This window comes from Brachycentrus maculatus, unplaced genomic scaffold (assembly GCF_059751285.1).
Source record: "Brachycentrus maculatus isolate JH-2025_06_01 unplaced genomic scaffold, ASM5975128v1 h1tg000475l, whole genome shotgun sequence".
Taxonomy (NCBI): domain Eukaryota; kingdom Metazoa; phylum Arthropoda; class Insecta; order Trichoptera; family Brachycentridae; genus Brachycentrus; species Brachycentrus maculatus.
In genome coordinates, this window is record NW_028281222.1 from 2,810,244 (window position 1) to 2,831,253 (window position 21,010).

General features: G+C 37.4%; 1 protein-coding gene across 1 annotated transcript in view; it reads left to right on the plus strand.

Moving 5' to 3' along the window:
* The window catches only part of LOC148302181 (uncharacterized), a 93,778-nt gene that overhangs the window by 43,799 nt on the left and 28,969 nt on the right, over nt 1-21,010 (plus strand). The window contains exons 2-10 of the mRNA XM_088272107.1: nt 2,289-2,621; nt 5,044-5,126; nt 5,723-5,896; nt 7,073-8,073; nt 14,985-15,090; nt 16,891-17,008; nt 17,488-18,790; nt 19,676-19,875; nt 20,535-20,663. Coding sequence (XP_088128233.1) covers nt 2,548-2,621; nt 5,044-5,126; nt 5,723-5,896; nt 7,073-8,073; nt 14,985-15,090; nt 16,891-17,008; nt 17,488-18,790; nt 19,676-19,875; nt 20,535-20,663 — 3,188 coding nt within the window. The 5' untranslated portion in view covers nt 2,289-2,547. The remainder of the gene's footprint in view (nt 1-2,288; nt 2,622-5,043; nt 5,127-5,722; nt 5,897-7,072; nt 8,074-14,984; nt 15,091-16,890; nt 17,009-17,487; nt 18,791-19,675; nt 19,876-20,534; nt 20,664-21,010) is intronic.

The window sequence follows — 21,010 nt, forward strand, 5'->3', positions numbered from 1 at the left end:
TATATATATATATATATATATATATATATATGTATATATATACATATATATATATATATATATATATATATATATATATATATATATATATAAATATATATATATATATATATATATATATATATATATATATATATATATATATATATATATATATATATATATATATATATTTATATATATATATATATATATATTCGCAATCTCTGGCTTTGTCTCCACCTTGGACCTGTTTCTGCAATGGCGCAAGTCCACTACAGAGCTAGTTTTGACTTGGCACACTCTTATTGTGGCATCAGACGTGACCAATATCGATTTTCCGAAATTCCCTGCAGTATCCTTGAACTATCTTTTTACTAATTTTGATTTATTAGCTAAGAACTTCCGACATATCCAACGATGATCGATTGGCGCTAATACCGGTCGACTTTATACGAGATAAAAAGCACATACATACATACTTATCGTAGTCGTACAGGAGAAAGTGACCAACTAACAAAACGTAAAATGTTCAGGAGGGCCATTTAAGTCACTTTTGCTTGGCAAGAAAATAAACATCAATGCAGTTAGTCATTTTTACAAGTCTATATATTATACTTCCAAGTTTAAAATCCTTTGGGATGTTTTCAGGGCAATATTAAGCTAGTAAGATATCAAATAGTCAATGATCACGTTTTTGTAAAAAAATGCACTTGGTCACTTTCTCCTGTATGACTACGATATATAACGTCATAATAAATACGGAACTAACTAACCATCAGGCCGCTCCCAGCAGGGTAGGCAGAGAGAACAGAACGCCACACTTGTGTTATGTCAAAATTTCAAAACAATTTTTGGAGAATAATTTTTGGAGATTGATATTTTGAACAAATTTACATATGCATGGTTATTCAAAAAGAAATTTTGAATCGGTCTCCAATGGTGCATTGGGCACTGCTTCAGATCGACGCTATATTTAGTCATAATATATAATTTACAGTATATATATATATATATATATATATATATATATATATATATATATATATATATATATATATATATATATATATATATATATATATATATATATATATATATATATATATATATATATATATATATATAAACATATATGTATATATAATCAAAGATGAAGAAGAATATGGAAGTCTGGGCGTTTACGCGGCTGACGACCGTCATAGGCTGGTTTAAGTGATCACTTTACTCACGTGTAACATTCACCAATTCTACCCATTATTGACAACCACACTACTCAAATTCTTGGAAGTTCTATATATATGAACCAATTTTGAAACATTATTCTTGAATCACTAGAACTTCACTAGAGACATCTATTGGTGATATGAAAAGAAGATTTTTACTGAGCAGAAACTCTTTTATTGGTAATAAAATAATATGAACATAACTCTTGTAATTGGAGATAATCCAAATTTTGTGAACAAGTATTTTGACACACTCAAAATGTTTACACGTTTTGAGTGTGTCCAAATACAAATTCAGTCTTCTCCTGCTTCTGTTGTCAACCACATTCGCTTCATCAATTTATTTTACTATCTTTTACATTCTGTTTACTATTTATTATTGAATGCAAAATTTGAGTAGTGTGGTTGTCAATCATGGGTAGAATGGTGAACATAACACGTGTATAAAGTAATCACTTAAACCAGCATATCTCAACATAGATGATTGAGAATATGGATGAAATATTCTGATTCGAAATTGAACCATATAAGTATATAGAAGTTCCAAGAATTTGAGAAGTGTGGTTGTCAATCATGGGTAGAATTTACAACATTTGAGTGTGTCCAAATACTTCTTCACAAAATCTGGATTATCTCCAATTACAGGAGTTATTTTCATATGAAAATAACTCCTGTAATTGGAGATAATCCAGATTTTGTGAACAAGTATTTGGACACACTCAAAATGTTGTAAATAAATTATCTGGTCAAATTATAAACTTAAATAATAAAAATGAAAATGGTATTTTCTGTATATAATAATGGGTAGAATTGGTGAATGTTACACGTGTGTTAAGTGATTACTTAAACCAGCCTATGACGGTCGTCAGCCCCGTTAATGCCCAGACTTCCATATTCTTCTTCATCTTTGATGAGATGTAAAAAAAAAAATATGGGTAGAATTGGCGAATGTGTAAAGTGATTGATCACTTAAACCAGCCTATGCCAGGTCGTAAGCCCTGTAAATACTCAGACTTCAATATTCTTCTTCGTCTATGTCGAGATGTCAAAATGTACTAATATGTTTCTTTTCTTTCTTTGCAGAATCCTCCTTCCGTCATTTGGAAAAAAAGTGCCAAAAATAATAAATTTTTATCAAGTGTCATTTTTCGTTATATGACGTGCCCCATACAAAAGCTATGCCAGTCATAAGTTTTTATTAAAATTGTTATGTTTTAAATGTTTTGTGGTCCGGGTATTCGTGTAGTGCGGTTGCGGTGAGTTGTCTGTGGAAGATTATAGGTAGAGTGGTAGAGTTTGGTGCTAGCGGTGTTTGGTGCCGTGGGATGTGGCCAGTATTGAAATGTCAGGGCTGGTGAGTCCGACGGTAGAGGATGTGGCGGCCGTTGATGTGCAAGAAAGAGGAAACTCTCTCAGGTTCGTATATATAAATATATATATATTTTTTTATTTTAAATTCTTTTGCATTTTACTATACCTATATGAAAATTACAAGTACAAATAATATATATTAATACAAAAAGATCCCACAAAGGAATGGCCTGTGTGTGGGTATACATTATATTTTAACTCTTACCTCTCCACAGGCCAGACATTCTGGCCCGTATGATTCTAGTAGGCAGCTCCGTGGGCCACAATGTCTGGCCCGGCGCAGGTATAACTTTAATCACTGATTACTCTATCACCCGAGTATATTCTACTAAAAAATATTTCAGATAAATACAGTTAATCTTAATTAACATGGTCATACGAATTGCCAGACAGGGTGTCCCATAATTAGGGAACCAAAATATTTATTGTAATGGTAGAAAAACGTCGCATTTTTTTGATCAGAGTAGCTGATCAGTTATGAGAAAAAATGGTCAGAGTGGAAAAGGTTAAATTCTTTTGCATTTCACAATAGGTATATTATAATTACAAGTACAAAAAAAAATTAATACAAAAATCCGGCAAAGGCATGGCCTGTGTTATACATTATATTTTAGGTTATAATGAAGGGCACTGGAAAGAAGACAATACATATCAGAAATAAAATTAGATTAAAAGTGCTAGTATAAACTACAAATATAAAGTGCTTTTGTCCGTCTCCGTAGTGTAATGGTCAGCACGCTCGGCTCACTGTAATATTTATTCAATATTAGCCTGGACTGGTACCGGAAGTGGAGCGCTGATCACCTTTCATGTGTAAAACGATCAAGATAACACTCGATTTATATAATGCAGTGCCCTACGCACCACTGGGGTGCGGATAAGGGTTTTAATGAATGAAAATAAAGTACAAATTTTAAGAGTCATACGTTCAAAAGAAGAAGGTACCTACTTAGATCTGTTTTTTTAATAAATAATAAATAATAATAAAACCCTTATCCGCACCCCAATGGTGCATAGGGCACTGCGTCATATAAACGCAGTGTTATCTTGATCGTTTACACATGAAGGAAAGGTGATCAACCCTCCGCTTCAGGTACCAGTCCAGGGTAATATTGAATAAATATGACAGTGAAAAAATCACTTATATTTATTTTACCCCCCTTGGGAATCGAACCCGGGACCTCCAGAACGGTTTTAATAAATAATCAATGCAAAATTTTAAATCGAAACAAAATTGTATTTATTATTTACCTTGCTTTATTATGTACACGGTTTATAGATCCTTACATGGATTTTTGTGTCAAGTTACTAAAAAAGAGATGTTTTATTTGAATCAGTGTTGGGAACAGGAGGGATAATCTAGTGTGGGCCAATCGGGAACTTGTCAGCATTTGCTCATTGCTGGGAGGAAACCACGTTGCACTCCTCAGGAGAAGCCGGACTGCTGACTGTCCTCAACAGGTCTTCCATTTCACAAGAAGACGGTTCGGCATTTTGTGTCCTGGCTTGGTATATGTTACCAATGTCCTTCACTAGTTTTATCATGTATGATACAGATTACAAAATTGCTTTGCAAGAGAAGGTCTATCAGGAAGCCTAGATGCTTCTGTATCAGATCTGGGAATGCGGTGGGACAGCTTTCAATATTCCTCATTACTGAGGGTTGTGACCCTTGTGGAAGAAATGACTCTTCTTCAGTTATCCCTTGACTGCGCTGCATGTAGCTCCAACCACTGAGGTGCCTGCTGCTGCCTTCACTTGATCGGTCCATCACTAAGAGATCTTCCCTCCCTCTCTTCCCCTTCTGGCTACCTATACAACCAGACGTTCCAGGCTATCCTAGTTGCCACGCGTAACGTGTCTGTTCATGCCGAAAATTGTGTATTTTTATAATTTTTTTTTTATTAAAATTGTAGGCATAAATGTATTCGAGAAGAACAAATAGACGCAGTTCATTAAGTTTTAAATGTTTACAATACTCTCCCCACCACATACAACGCCTTTAAAATCATATATAAGGGGTGGAGGACCAATATTTTTGTGCTCAGATTAGATTAATATTCAAACGTATATACGTCGCGGTCGCTCTTTTTCCATTGGTGTCGCTTTGTTCTTATAACTCTATAATTAATTTTTTATAAAGAAATAATGACTATCATTTGCGCGTTTCCGTCTTCCTTATCACAAGTTTTCCAGTACAATAAGACGAAACAGTGTCCAAAGAACTGAAAAATCCGTTGTGTACAGACATTGGCCAGAGTCAAGTCATCCGAGTGTAGTTCCTGGCGAAAAGACTCGTTGGTGCGTCTAGCTGTCCATGGGATTCGGGGCATGCGCCTCGTATACCACATTTTCTCCTTTCTGCTGCTTTTATGGTCCATGTTTCAGCAGCATAGACAAAAATGTAGTGGACCAAACTCCTGACAAGATGAGCAGTTGTAGTAATTATATTTGTGTATGATTCCAGAGTTGCTACCAACTCTCCGCACCTCGTCAGTTTGGGGTGTGGTCGCCTCAGCACCGCGGTCACCATACATCCAATTAAACAAGGTACATGTTGTTTCTTCTTCTTACCTCTTTCCAGCTCTATTCAATTTCAATTTATTCATTTATAATAAACATACGCATCGCTCACTCCTTTCAAGAACGTCATTAATCAAAAAACTTGATTTTTCAGGAGATCGTTTTTAAAGTTTTAAAATATAATACAATGTATTAAAAATAAATATCAAACCATTTGTTGAACTTTTTACCGTGCAACAGATCTTTTAAGGTAAAACCTGAAGGTTTATTCCCCATTTGAAAAATATTAATTACATTAAAAAAAAAATAATTAAACACTACCTTTTCTTCAAAATACAAAAACAACACTTTCTGCCCTGTAGCGGGTAAATATTCAGTTAAAAATATGCCGCTTTTGCCCGGATAAAGTACACTTTCTGGGCATTCTGAAAACACGCACAACTGAAAATTGACGATTTTTGATTTATGACATTCTTGAAAGGAGTGAGCGATATGTCGAGATATCTATAAAAATAACTCCTTAGTGGAGATAAACCCAGAATTGTAAAGAAAGATTTGCGCACACTCAAAACACAGTGAATTCTTTCTTAATTTTTTGTGTTAACATCCTTTTTGATTTGCAGGCAGGGTGACCATAGGATCCGATCCCAGCTCGGACATCTGCGTGCAGGGCACTGGGGTGCAGCTGTCCCACTGCCACATAGAGAACTCCCACGGCGTGGTCACCCTATATCCTCTGGAGGGCGACACCACCGTAGATGGGACACGACACTTTCAACCGATTAGACTGTCGCAAGGTACAATTTGTTCTTCTTCTTACCCTTATCCGCACCTAATGGTGCATTGGGCACTGTTTTATCTTGATTGTTACTTGCAAGGAGGCAAGGTGATCACTTGGGCTTCAGGGATCAGTCCTGGGTAATATTGAATAAATATTAGAGTGTAATTGTTGTCCGCCTCCGTAGTGTAATGGTCAGTATGTTCGGCTACCGTACTGGAGGTCCCGGGTTTGATTCCCAGGGGGGGGGTCAAATAAGTAATTTTGAGTGATTTTTCATTATAATATTTATTTAATAGTACCCTGGACTAGTGGTACCTGAAGCGGAGCGCTGATCACCTTTTCTTCATGCGTTATCGATCAAGATAACACTGCTTTTAAATTATGCAGTGCCCCATGCACTTTGTGAGGAATGAAGAGATAAGGTGTAGGACACAGCAAATCTTGGTCACAACTGTCCTAAAGAAAAGGCGATTCAGTTGGCTTGGCCATGTACTCCGCATGCCTCCCGAGAGCCGCCATCAAGCTTGCCTCTTCTACAAGGCATCAGGTTCCCGACCACTGCTGACAATTCGTCGGCAGTTCTCGTCTGAACTTCGGGACGCGGATCTGACTTGGGAGGACGCAAGGGAGCTGGCGGCCGACAGAAAAGCCTGGAGACAGTTGTGAACTCTATATGCTCCACATATGGAGCGGATATGGGAAAAGAAAAATGAATCCTAAAAGTCCTGGTTACCAAAGGACTAATTTGGTTTTTTATTTGATCATTCAAAGCAACCAGTACGCATATTTGTTGACGCTTTTCTAGCTCCTGATATATTTGACAATTTGATATTTTTTATTTTTTATTTAAAAGAATAACCCGCAAAGCGTCTATTTTAGATGCTTGTCTGCAGGTAGGATAGTAAGGATAGGGAAGGTAAATGTGAAAAATGCATCACAAACACCCAGACCAATTGAAAATAAATCTTTCTTGAATTCATTTTGCAATTGGCGGGAATCGAACCCGCGAGTACCCCGTCTACCCAACTACGCCACAGCGCCTGCCATCAAATACTTGATCTGGAAAGAAATATATACCTATTGAAAAAAACTAATATCATTCCATGTGGACTACCTAAAATGTAACAGTTATCCATTAGTTTCATCTCTACCTCCTTTGAAACTTCCATAATAACTAGTTTTTTTGTTCCAGGGTGTATGATCGGAGTAGGTAGATCCAACTACCTTCGATTCAATCATCCCGCGGAAGCCAATCTGATGAAATCGGTTCTCCCCAATCAGAGAATATCCATGGCTCCCATACACTTCCTACCCAGCGAAAGCTACGATCAAAGCCATGCAGAAAATAGATCCCAAAACCAGTTCCCTACATCTCAAACTTCTGATGATACTAAACACTTCAATGGAAGAAACGAATCTCAAAATACCAACCATTTAAGGTATGCCAATGATAATATGGAAGCACCAAACGATCGCAACGTCTTCACAGACGCCCAGAAAAACTTGGACAAAGAATTAAATATGACTTTTATAGAGCTCAGTAAGCGAAAACCCCCAGTCGTACCCAGGAAAACGTTCAGAGAATTCGACCAGATATCAAATTCGAGTAACTCTGATCAAGATGCGATATCCCAGAGATCCAACACGCCTCCGAAACCAGGTGGAATCATGTCCAAAGTATCGAAATTCGAATATTACGTAAGAAACTCGCAGAAAACTACGAAAAACCCTTCGAATCAAGCTCAGAATGCTGAGATTCTTTGTCCGAAAGTCTTTAGCTCTGACGCTTTAACTGTAAACACTCCAGCTAAAAACGTGCTGGTCAACAAAGACGTGCCTTCCAACTACGCAGTCGGCCGGCAGACAGCTGACAACAAGGACCTCGGAGGCCAAAGACGGATCGTTCTCAATGAGAACAACGCCGTCGAGGCTAGGAACTGCTCCTACACCAACGTCGTAGTGAAGAACCAAGTAGTCAAGATAGACCAGATGGCCAAGAGCTATCAGGGGGTGCTGAGCAAGGTCCAGAATGTGGAGACCAGCCGGAGTAGAAGCCCGGAGGCTGTAGGCGGAGCTGCAAGGAGGATCAAGGGCCCTTCGCCGAGCTTCAACAGGAATCCAGTCTTCAACTCTCCAAATGCGACCAGCCAAGATGCTGGAACTCCGAGTGAGGCCGAAATGCAAAGACATCAGGTAATTGATAATTTTTTATGAGCCCTCTGACCTCTACAGCCTCTTCCCCTTATTTCCATTTCCTCCGGTCGGTTGTTGCTTGCAATGAAATACAACTTAGTAGGCTTGAAAAATCAGTGTTTGATTCGACATTTAATACATAAATATTTCTAACAATATTAACCTTTTAACCGCGTTAACTTTGTTCCTGAGAGACGCCCGTGCGCGTATTTTTCCCTTTTTTAAATGATTACTTTTATCATGTATTTAGTTAAGAAACGATTTATTTCCCTAAACAAAAACTTTCAATGGGATTCATTGTGCCTTTTTTGTTCTCTATAATATACGTTTGTCACATTATTCTTGAAATATATCGTAATATAAACAAATAAGATCATAACATAAATAAATCAAAGCACGCATCGTGTGTCACTCTTACCCACTGGCGATGCGTAGCGTCGAGAGTGAGACAGATATAGGGCATGATTATGGCACAGACTAATTACTGACCCCAAGAAAAATCAGGGATCTGATCTTTTATTTATCCTTGTGATGTTACAAATTATTAGTCAGATATTTCAACAGATGTCATAAGGCCAAGGATTGACGTATTATTTTATCCAAAGTTCCACACCATGAAAAAATCCCTCCATGTTGAACTGAGGTTGGAAACTTGGAGCAAATTAAAATCACATACGGTTATGTCAGCCGCGTATGGGGCATGTTTTGTTAAAACACATACGGTTATGCGAGCCGCGTGGATCCGGCTAACACATTGTTTGGGGGAAACGTTTAAAAACATCTTTAACATACTGTTGGTAGAGAGCGGGAGACGCTTAAAAGCGTTCTATTTGCTTACTTTTTGTAGAACGCGAGATACTGAAAAACACTGTACAGATCGGAGTTTAGTTTGCGGTTACTTGTGATTAGTATATGATCCTAATTCTTCTTCTTCTTCTTCATGAGCCCTCTGTCCTCCACTGCTGGATATAGGCCTCTTCCCCTTCTTTCCATTCCCTCTTGTCGGTTGCTGCTTGCAGCCAGTTTCTACCCCCCACAACGACTATGTCGTCGGACCATCTCTTTGGGGTCTTCCGGCACCTCTTTAGTTCTCCCAAGGTCTCAAGGTAGAATTCTTGGGGTCCATCTTGTGGGCTCCTGTCTTGCAATATGTCCTGCCCATGGCCATTTGAATTTGCCACGCGATCCATGATATCATCTACTTTGTTTCTTTTCCTGGTATAATAGATTTATATTATCCACTGACACTTCGTGATGGAATTGCATTTTTAATTTATTATTAGATTAAAACCAATATTTTTAGCTTTTCCACTTTTTTATTTGACCAGCGACCGGGTTTCGTCGTTACCGACATCATCAGACTGGTGAGAGGCTTTACAAATTTGTATGTTATATATAAAAGAAGGCAGGAGTTGATAACCATGATTTGATATAATTTTATGAGAAATTAATTTAATTTTAGTGAATTTAAGTATTGTATGATATTTTAAATATTTTTTTATAAAGGTTTTTTGTATTGAAAGCACGATTTTATATAAAGTTAAAATAGATTTGTATTTTTTGTAAATGAATTTAAATTATGTAACGAGGTATCAGGAAATGCTGGTTGACGGCTCCTTCCACTAAGCTGTGGTTGTCCGGGGGGAGTCCGAAGTTCTCTGAAATGTAAATTTCCCGGCAGTCATTTCTTATCGACAAGACATTAAGGCATCTATTGTTTCTTTTCTAATGGGTAAAGTAAGGGAGAATGAATGTGTGTTACTTGATCATTTAATATGTCTTTATTATGACAATTTTTTAATCTATTTATTTCCAAAATTTCGAGCCTATCTAATTTTTTACCTTTACTACATTTGTGTAAGATTTTTACATTAAAATTTTTATCGAAATCATGATTTGACTCTATCAAGTGGTTTGCAAAAGTGGAGTTTTCTTTTTTATTTCTCCAACTTTGGACATGTTCGTTTATTCTTATTTTAAACGATCGTCCTGTTTGCCCCACGTATTCAGCACTGCATGATCCACAACTTAATAAATATGAGCCTGAATTTGTTTCTTTTTCCCTTTTATCTTTATTATTAATTAGTATCTTCCCCAGATTTGAATTATGATTGAATTTGAATTATAATTCAAATCTGGGGAAGATACTAATTAATAATAAAGATAAAAGGGAAAAAGAAACAAATTCAGGCTCATATTTATTAAGTTGTGGATCATGCAGTGCTGAATACGTGGGGCAAACAGGACGATCGTTTAAAATAAGAATAAACGAACATGTCCAAAGTTGGAGAAATAAAAAAGAAAACTCCACTTTTGCAAACCACTTGATAGAGTCAAATCATGATTTCGATAAAAATTTTAATGTAAAAATCTTACACAAATGTAGTAAAGGTAAAAAATTAGATAGGCTCGAAATTTTGGAAATAAATAGATTAAAAAATTGTCATAATAAAGACATATTAAATGATCAAGTAACACACATTCATTCTCCCTTACTTTACCCATTAGAAAAGAAACAATAGATGCCTTAATGTCTTGTCGATAAGAAATGACTGCCGGGAAATTTACATTTCAGAGAACTTCGGACTCCCCCCGGACAACCACAGCTTAGTGGAAGGAGCCGTCAACCAGCATTTCCTGATACCTCGTTACATAATTTAAATTCATTTACAAAAAATACAAATCTATTTTAACTTTATATAAAATCGTGCTTTCAATACAAAAAACCTTTATAAAAAAATATTTAAAATATCATACAATACTTAAATTCACTAAAATTAAATTAATTTCTCATAAAATTATATCAAATCATGGTTATCAACTCCTGCCTTCTTTTATATATAACATACAAATTTGTAAAGCCTCTCACCAGTCTGATGATGTCGGTAACGACGAAACCCGGTCGCTGGTCAAATAAAAAAGTGGAAAAGCTAAAAATATTGGTTTTAATCTAATAATAAATTTTCCTGGTATCTTCATTTTTTATTTTATCCCTCAGGCTGAAACCAAGCATGGATCGCTGTGTGCACTTGAGTTTCTATGCATTTCTCTTTGTCAGAGCCATAGTCTCTAGTGCATATACACATGTCGCACACTCCTTTCAACAACGTCATAAATCAAAATTCGTCAATTTTCAGTTGTGCGTGTTTTCGGAATGCCCAGAAAATGTACTGTATCCCAGCAAAAGCGGCATATTTTTAATGTCATTAATTGATTCGGCAGTCACATTGTGGTAAAATCTATCCATTTTTAATTAATGTTTTACTTAGTACATACCACTATTTCTTAAAATCTATCGTGACACGTGTTTCGATGCATTCCGCATCATTTTGCATACGGTGTTTGAAAATGATGCGTAATGTATCGAAACACGTGTCACAATAGATTGTAAGAAATACTGGCATATTTTTAACTTAATATTTACCGGCTACAGGGCAGAAAGTGTTGTTTTTGCATTTTGAAGAAAAGGTATTGTTTAATTATTTTTTTAAATTTACTAAATATTTTTCAGATGGAGAAAAAAACCTTCAGGTTTTACCTAAAAAGATCTGTTGCACAGTAAAAACTTCAATAAGTGGCTTGATATTTATTTTTAATACCTTTCATTATATTTTTAAACTTTATAAACGATCTCCTGAAAAATCAAGTTTTTTGATATATGACGTTGTTGAAAGGAGTGAGTGATGCGTTCACTAGCAGTATGCAGGATTTGTACATTTTTCTTTTTATACAGGTCGGAATATCCTTATTTTATAGAATTAATAATAAATATGGCCAATTTAAGTAAATTGGCCATATTAAAACTAACTAAACTAACTAACTATCATGCCGCAGGCAGAGAGAATAGAACGCCATCACTCTATCTTTGCAAACATTCTTCGCCTCTTCCACGTTCATGCATCTCCTCATACATACCCGCTGATTGTTACGACTCCTAACCTGACCTGTCCGCCTCCGTAGTGTAATGGTCAGCACGTTCGGCTACCGTTCTGGAGGTCCCGGGTTCGATTCCCAAGGGGGGTAAAATAAATATAAGTGATTTTTTTACTGTAATATTTATTCAATATTACCATGGACTGGTACCTGAAGCGGAGGGCTGATCACCTTTCCTTCATGTGTAAAACGATCAAGATAACACTGCGTTTATATGACATAGTGCCCTATGCATCATTGGGGTGCGGATAAGGGTTTTATTAACCTGACCACTTTCAAGTATTTGGCATACCTGATCGTGACATATTTATTATTATTTTGAAGAAGAAGAAGCTCGTTTTTATTCAACCGTCCCAGAATTATACCTGCCTGTTTGTGAGCTGCATTCAACTGCTTCTAATCCCAACTACTGTGTACTTAGCGCTATCAGCTTGAACTGGCACTAAATCTAGTTCACAGTTATGACACTTGCCTTATCAGTTGATAACAGTGTTTAGTTCATAGGACAGTGGCGTACCAGTCACTATTGTGTCAGCTAACTTGTTACACTCTAATATTTGTCCGCCTCCGTAGTGTAATGGTCAGCACGCTCGGCTACCGTTCTGGAGGTCCCGGGTTCGATTCCCAAGGGGGGGTAAAATAAATATAAGTGATTTTTTCACTGTCATATTTATTCAATATTACCCTGGACCGGTACCTGAAGCGGAGGGCTGATCACCTTTCCTTCATGTGTAAACGATCAAGATAACACTGCGTTTATATGACGCAGTGCCCTATGCACCATTGGGGTGCGGATAAGGGTTTTTATTATTAACTTGTTGCTGTTTTATTACAAGAAGAGATGCCAGACATGCATATTACTACATTGACTATGCACCATTGGGGTGCGGATAAGGGTTTGAGGAACATTGAACATGCATATTAAATATTAAAATCAAACGCTGATTTTTAAAGTCTACTAAATTGTATTGAAAACATGTGAATAAATTAAATGGTCAATTTTTAAGTTTTAAATTTTAATAAGCTTAGATAAATAATAAGTCCACCTCCGTAGTGTAATGGTCAGCACGCTCGGCTACCGTTCTGGAGGTTCCGGGTTCGATTCCCAAGGGGGGTAAAATAAATATAAGTGATTTTTTCACTGTCATATTTATTCAATATCACCCTGGACTGGTACCTGAAGCGGAGGCCTGATCACATTTCCTTCATGTGTAAACGATCAAGATAACACTGCGTTTATATGACGCAGTGCCCTATGCACCATTGGGGTGCGGATAAGGGTTTTATTATTTTTATTTATTTTAAATAAATAATGATAATTGCCCAGTAAATACCCACATTTTTATATTCTTCTGTATGTATGTTGAGATGTCAACAAAATAATATGAAAAATAACTCCTATAATTTGAGATAATCCAGATTTGTGAACAAGCATTTGGACACACTCAAAATGTTCCAACATTCTTAGTCAATTTTTAAAAAAATTGTTCCCAAAACATTGTCGATATATTTAAATATTTTAATATTAAAATAACCCACCCTGGTATCAAGCAGCGTGTTTTATGATTCAAGATAAGCCAGCTATGTTCAGTGTATTGTGATAACGTGAGTCATGTGTTGTTGCCATTGTATTCACACATCAGTTTACCTTTAAAGGTATCACAAATATACTGTGTTTTACTCTGAATTTCAAATAAAACTCTTGTGGAGTTCCTCACCAAAAGGTTACATTTCCATTATAGATGATTTTAAGTAATCAGGAATCAGGAACAAAGTGAATGGTGCACTGAAATCAGTTATAGCAAATAAAAACCTATTAGCGGAAGCTAAACTGGCAGTGCACAACGGAGTCCTGGTTCCAACTCTAATGTATGGAAGTGAAACATGGAGTAGGCAAAAGAAGGATGAAAGTAGACTGAATGCAGTCGAAATGCGATCTCTCAGAAGAATGTGCGACAAAACGATGCTTGATAGATGTGCGAATAGTGAAATAAGGAAGGATTGCAAAGCTGAGATAAGCATTATCGATAAAATTAAGAAAGGTGTGTTGAGATGGACATGTGGAACGAATGAGTGAGGAAAGAACGGTAAAACGGATTTATGGGGCGAATGTTAGTGGGAAAAGAAGCAGAGGAAGACCGAGAAAAACATGGCACGATCATGTATGCCACATACTTGAAAGTGGTCAGGTTAGGAGTCGCCGCAAGAAAAATCAGGGATCTGATCTTTTATTTATCCTTGTGATGTTACAAATTATTAGTCAGATATTTCAACAGATGTCATAAGGCCAAGGATTGACGTATTATTTATCCAAAGTTCCACACCATGAAAAAATCCCTCTAAGTTTAACTGAGGTTCGAAACTTGGAGCAATGTAAAAACACAAACGCTTATGTCAGCCGCGTATGGGGCATGTTTTGTTAAAACACATACGGTTATGCGAGCCGCGTGGATCCGGTTAATTCTTGGGACCATCAATCATGGTTGTGTACCAGAAGATTTTTATATTGTCTAGTTTGTTGTTCAATGATGATACTCATCCAGAATATTCCACGTACCGGCAGTAATTTTAAATAAACTTTATAAAATTAAACAACTTTGTTTAATAATAAATAATAAATCCCTTACCGCACCCCAATGGTGCATAGGGCACTGCTTCATATAAACGCAGTGTTATCTCGATCGTTTACACATGAAGGAAAGGTGATCAGCCCTCCACTTCAGGTACCAGTCCAGTGTAATATTGAATATATATTAGAGTGAAAAAATCACTTTTATTTATTAAACCCCCCTGGAAATCGAACCCGGGACCTCCAGAACGGTAGGCGAGCATGCTGACCATTACACTACGGAGGCGGACTTTGTTTAAACCACTTTTTATTATTAGTACACTTTAACCAACCAAACGTCAGGACAGGAAAATGCCCGGACTTCCATATTGTTCCATATGTGTTGATGTATCATGTTTCCGGATTCCAGGCGCGTTTGGGGAGGATGGAGGACGAAGGGCAGAAGTTTCTGGAGCACGCCCGGCTGGAGGAGATCCTCAGCATGTGCGCGGAGTACGAGAAGCAGACAGCCCTCGGTGAGTGTCGCCACTGGTGGTGTGTTTAGATACAGAATGGTAGAATAGCGATGGCTCTATTACCGATATCACCATGTTAAGATACTAGGCTGCTAACCAGACTTTAGTTTATCCTTAGTCGTTACCATTCATCGTTCACTTTGTGAATGTGATGAATGATACCACGAAGTATAATGCGTTCGTTTGATAATGCCCTAACAAGGAGAAACAATTGTCACAATATATTTTTTTATGTGTTTTTGTTAGTAAAATACAACTTAGTTTACTCAAAAAATCTGTGTTTGATTTAAAATTAATACATAAAATAAATATATAAATAACTAGTAGTCACGAAATTTTTTAAAGTGGTATTACACAAAGTCAACGATGAATGATAAGGATACAGATATATTATCATTCCACAAAGTTAACAATGCTTTTAATTTACAAAATATATTTGATAATTTTGTCCGCCTCCGTAGTGTAATGGTCAGCATGGTCGGCTACCGTTCTGGAGGTCCCGGGTTCGATTCCCAGGGGGGATTAATAAATATAAGTGATTTTTTCACTCTAATATTTATTCAATATTACCCTGGACTGGTACCTGAAGCGGAGGGCTGATCACCTTTCCTTCATGTGTAAACGATCGAGATAACACTGCGTTTATATGAAGCAGTGCCCTATGCACCATTGGGGTGCGGTAAGGGTTTTATTATTATTATTATTTGATAATTTCGTTCATATAATGTAGACCAGAACATTAAGATCGGTAAGTAGAATTAAATAAAAATATTAAATAATTCCTTCCTTTCTGCCATTCAAATGAGGCATAGTAAATACTATTCCCGTCCTTAAGCATCAATCAATTGAACAGGTATAATAAATACATTTCCTGTTCTTCTTCTTCTTCTCCGTCTTAATCCTCATTGCTGAGGGTTGTGACCCTTGCAGAAGCAATGACTCTTCTCCAGTTATCCCTTGACTGCGCTGCACGTAGCGCTCCAACCACTGAGGTGCCTGCTGCTGCCTTAATTTGATCGGTCCATCGTGTGGGGGATCTTCCTCTCCCTCTCTTTCCCTCCAGGCTACCGATCACTCCTGTTCTTAGTGTCATATAATAATATATTTTCTTCTTCTTTTTGTAGATCCTAGGGATCTTTGTATGCCTCCGCATGTCGCTCTTGGGATGTTGACTCCTTTTTTCTATCCCATCAGGATAGAAATTTTGCATTGCAATAACAGAACTTGTCAAATTAATAATTTAGAGGTGCTAGAAATAAAAAAAGCGGTTAAACAAAAATTAAATATAATTAACAACCAAATAAACGTTAGTCAAAGTACCATTTTTAATATTTTTCCCATAAAATCAAACCCAACCTAAACAGAGTTATCCCCTTCCTTACTCTTACCCCTCCTTAAAACACCATTACCCCCACCCCTACCCTTTAGAAACCCAACAACTTCTGCACTGTTTCTTTTTATATATATATTTAGTAATAAATGAAACCCTAAATATAAATAAAAGAGGGCAACAACCTGTTGCCCTCTTTTATTTATATTTAGTAATAAATAAAAGAGGGCAACAGGTTGTTGCCGAAACTAGTTGGTTAATAAAAATGTGAGTGGATCAGAACACAAAGTATTTTTATTTCTCGAAATAATACATACAATTTTTGATCGACCGAAGACCAACATGTACTAAAGGTTTCAGCACAAACATGCGTTACGAGCCGAGGTTAAACATGCACTATTCCAGTGTTCGATATAATAAATAATATTGATATTGTTATAAATATATGACAGTGTATTTTGTGTTCCCAGGAGTTCCGACGACGCCCACAGAGAAGAAACCTCACAATAAAATAATCACCAATGGATCCCTTCCCAGAGGGCTACACGCCAACCCTAACATCGTCCAAACCAGTGACGGCTACTTTAGGTAACTCCATTGCATACATACACATAAATATGTACATACAAATGTTCAAAGACAACAGCTGTAGGTATTATTTTTTTACATCTCAACAAAGATGAAAGAGTATATGGAAATCCGAGCATTCACGGGGCTTACGACCATCATAGGCTGGTTTAAGTGATTTTTTTACACACATGTAACATTCACCAATTCCACCCATGATTGACAACCACACTACTCAAATTCTTGGCACTTCTATATATGTGATCCATTTTCAAAACATTGTACAAGAATTATAAGAATCTTCACTAGAGACATCTATTGGTAAGATGAAGAAGCTTTTTTATTGAGCAGAGACTTGTCCGAATCTTGAATTATAATCACATACATGAGAAACGCCAGACAATATCCTTTTCATTTTATTATTTTAGCTTATAATTTATTTACAACATTTTGAGTGTGTCCGAATAGAGATCTTTCAATATGATTTCTCTCCTTTGCAGGTTTGACACAAGCCACAATAGATCTGACTACTCCCCGCACAGAGTCCAGCCACCCTCTCCTTCCCGGACCGCTCCGAACCCGCACAAGCTCTCCAACTACGAGAACGTTCAGATATTCCCTCAGAACGGCCAACCGGGATCAGCCAGCCACCAAAATGTGATCACTTCCCAATACCCGGAGGCCAAGATGCAGCAGTACTCTTCGCAGCACTCCAGTTATGAGAACTTCAACATCGAAGGGCAGAGGCCAGAGGCCCCGGTGAGGCAATTCCCCATCACAGAGCTATCCAGCCCTGTAATGATAAGAAAAATCGCGAGAAACGCTCAAAATTCGGCAAATTATGTCAATTATGATAAAAGCCCCAGTGTCATACATTCGGAGTACCTATCACCCGCGAAGGAAGCTACGAACCAGTTCAGATACGATTCCCCTTCGAGATCCAACGCTATAAGTCCTTACGAGAACATCTCTCTGAAGCCTAACACATATCCGAACAATGCTTCTCCATTCTCAAACTCATTGCCTAAATCTCCCAGCTCCCACAGTCCAAGGACGAGAATCAAAACGACGTACGCCCACAAAAATGTCCCAACTCCGCAACACTTTGTTTTCCCCACACCATCGCCGCAAGAAACCGAATCTCAAACTGCTGGCGACATTGAAAACGCCAAGGCCGGCGAGCGATGCCAGGGTATCGAAAAACAGCTGAGCCTCACGGAAGACATCCCGATGATCGACGATACAAACTTTGCCAACGAACTGGAAATGCGCATTGCAAAACTAAAACCAGAAAACAGAAAAAAAGACGACGATGTTGATGACTACCCGTTGCTAGACCCGGACAACGTATTTTCGAGCCAACGACGCAATTTCGAAGAAATCCGTCGCGATCTGATTGCAGACATTCCGGAATTAGACGCGATCCATCGCGATATCGACCGGGATCTCTCGGAATCCATTTCCCGGAACGAAGACATCAAAAGCGGCAGCTTGAACGACGCCCTGAAGAAAATATCGGAAGAGATGAAGGAAGAAAAGCTGGAAGACGACGTATTCGAAGAGCAGTCGGTTGAATTGCCAGAAGTCACGGAAGCTATCCAGCCGTGTGAAGATGCTGGGGAGATCGTGAAAGAGAATGGAGATGATCCGGAGAAGAAAGAGGCAGAGAATGAACCTTCGAATGATATCGGGAGAGTGTTGGAAGATCTAAGGTGCCAAAGGAAGAAGGTCCTGTCAGAAATTCACAAAGTCAAATGCAAAATGGCCGACATTAGGTCACAAGAAGATGATATTTTAAGAGAGGTAATTTATATGTATTTTTTTATTTTTCTTCTTCCCCTTATCCACACACAATGCACTACATTGCATCGATGCAGGGTTATCTGGATCGTTAATTGGACAAAAGCAAGGTGATCAGTCCAGCGCCTTTTGTACCAGTCTAAGGTGATATAGTTTGATAAATATTAGCCAAAGAGCCACATGCGGTTCCGGAGCCACACTTGAGCCACATGCCGACCCATGACCTAATCTAATCTAATTTGATGTAGTATTTGGTCTAGTTGGAGATTCAAAAACCTAACATAACCTAATTTTGTCTATATTTATTGACTTAGCTTTTAATTTGTAGAACTCCATTTTAATTTATGTATTTATTTTAAATCAAACATTATTGCTGCACGTGTTAAAACTGTCACTTAGAATTGTATAGCTACATAAGGACCGTAGTCCATTTGATCTTCACATTCGTTTGATAATGTCCTAACAAGGCGAAACAATTGTCACAATTTAATTTTTTATGTGTTTTTTGTTAATAAAATACAACTAAGTAGACTCAAAAATCTGTGTTTGATTTAAAATAAATACATAATTTTGTCTAGTTAGAGATGCACAAAATTAACCTGACCTAATTTGATATTATATTTGGTCTTGTTAGAGATGCAGAAACCTAACTTGACCTAATTTAATATTATATTTGGTCTTTTTGGGGATGCAGAAACCTAACCTAACCTAATTTTGTCTAGTTAGAGATGCACAAACCTAACCCGACCTAATTTGATATTATATTCGGCCTAGTTAGAGATGGAGAGGCCTAACATGACCTAATTTGATATTGTATTTGGTCTTGTTAGAGATGCAGAAACCTTACTTGACCTAACCTAACCTGATCTGATATTGCATTTGGTCCAGTTGGAGATGGAGAAAGCGCTGCTGCAGGGAGAGTACGACTCGGAGATGGCCATTCTCAGCCTGGAGCAGCGCAAGCTGGTGGCGCTGCAGGACCGCGTGCGGCTCTTCGAGGCGGAGGCCCAGGGCAGCCGGGGGCTCCAGGAGGCGCGCCAGGCGGCCCAGAAGGAGAAGGTCACGGCTGCCGCCCACACCGTGGAAAGGTCAGTCCATTCACCTTGCGACTGATGAGTTTGTTTGGAAAAGAATATTAAATTTAGAAAAAGGGCAGGTTATTTAACGGGTTCGCTGCCACGATAAAATAACAATTATGTAATTTTTATTTTTATTATAATGCAATATTTACGACATTTTGAATGTGTCCAAATAGTTGTTCACAAATCTGGATTATCTCCAAGTATAGGAGTTATTTTTCATATTATTTTTTAACATCTCAACAAAGATGAAAAAGAATATGGAATTCTGGTCATTTACGGGGTTTACGACCGTCGTAGGCTGGTTTAAGATACCACTTTACACGCGTATGACATTCACCAATTCTACCCATGATTGACAACAACACTACTCAAATTCTTGGAAATTCTATATATATGATCCAATTTTGAAACATTGTGTTTGAATCACTTGAGACATCTTTTGGTGAGATGAAAATAAGCTTTTTATTGATAAAAAAGTCTTTAATTTATTTCATTTCTGTTCTATATATAGATGATCCAATTTTGAAACATTGTGCCTGAAACACTAGAGATATCTTTTGGTGAGATGAAAATAAGCTTTTTATTGATAAGAAAGTCTTTAATTTATTTCATTTCTCTTGTTTGAGAGGTCCGAATCCTGTATTATATAATTTTTTTTGTCCCAGAATTGAGAAAGAGTTTGCGAAACACGACGCCACATTGGAGGAGCTGAGGAACGCTCAGGAGGTGTTGGAAACTGAGAGGAAGGCGTTTGAAGACATGGAGTTCCAGGATCTAGAAGAAGAAGCCGACTGGTAAGCTCTGAAGATGGAATCTAGAATGGTGTGTTGAGGCAATGTGATTTGCTGAAGAACGCATTGACAAATCATGGCTTTTGAAAGAGATGAATGTAGATCTGGGTGTAAAATAGGCCTCTTTTGGGGTCTTCTGACACCTCTTTTGTTCTCTCAAGGTCTTCATCATAAAATTCTTATGCATAGAGAAAGCAACATTGTTGCTTAGAGAATAACGTGAGATGACTGTGAATATAAGTAGGGTCAGGGGTTGATGAACAAAACTGGCCGACAACAATGTGTTAATACATGTTAAATTTGGTATTTATCACAATTAATTGTTTTAAAAATGTATCATAATTGGATGT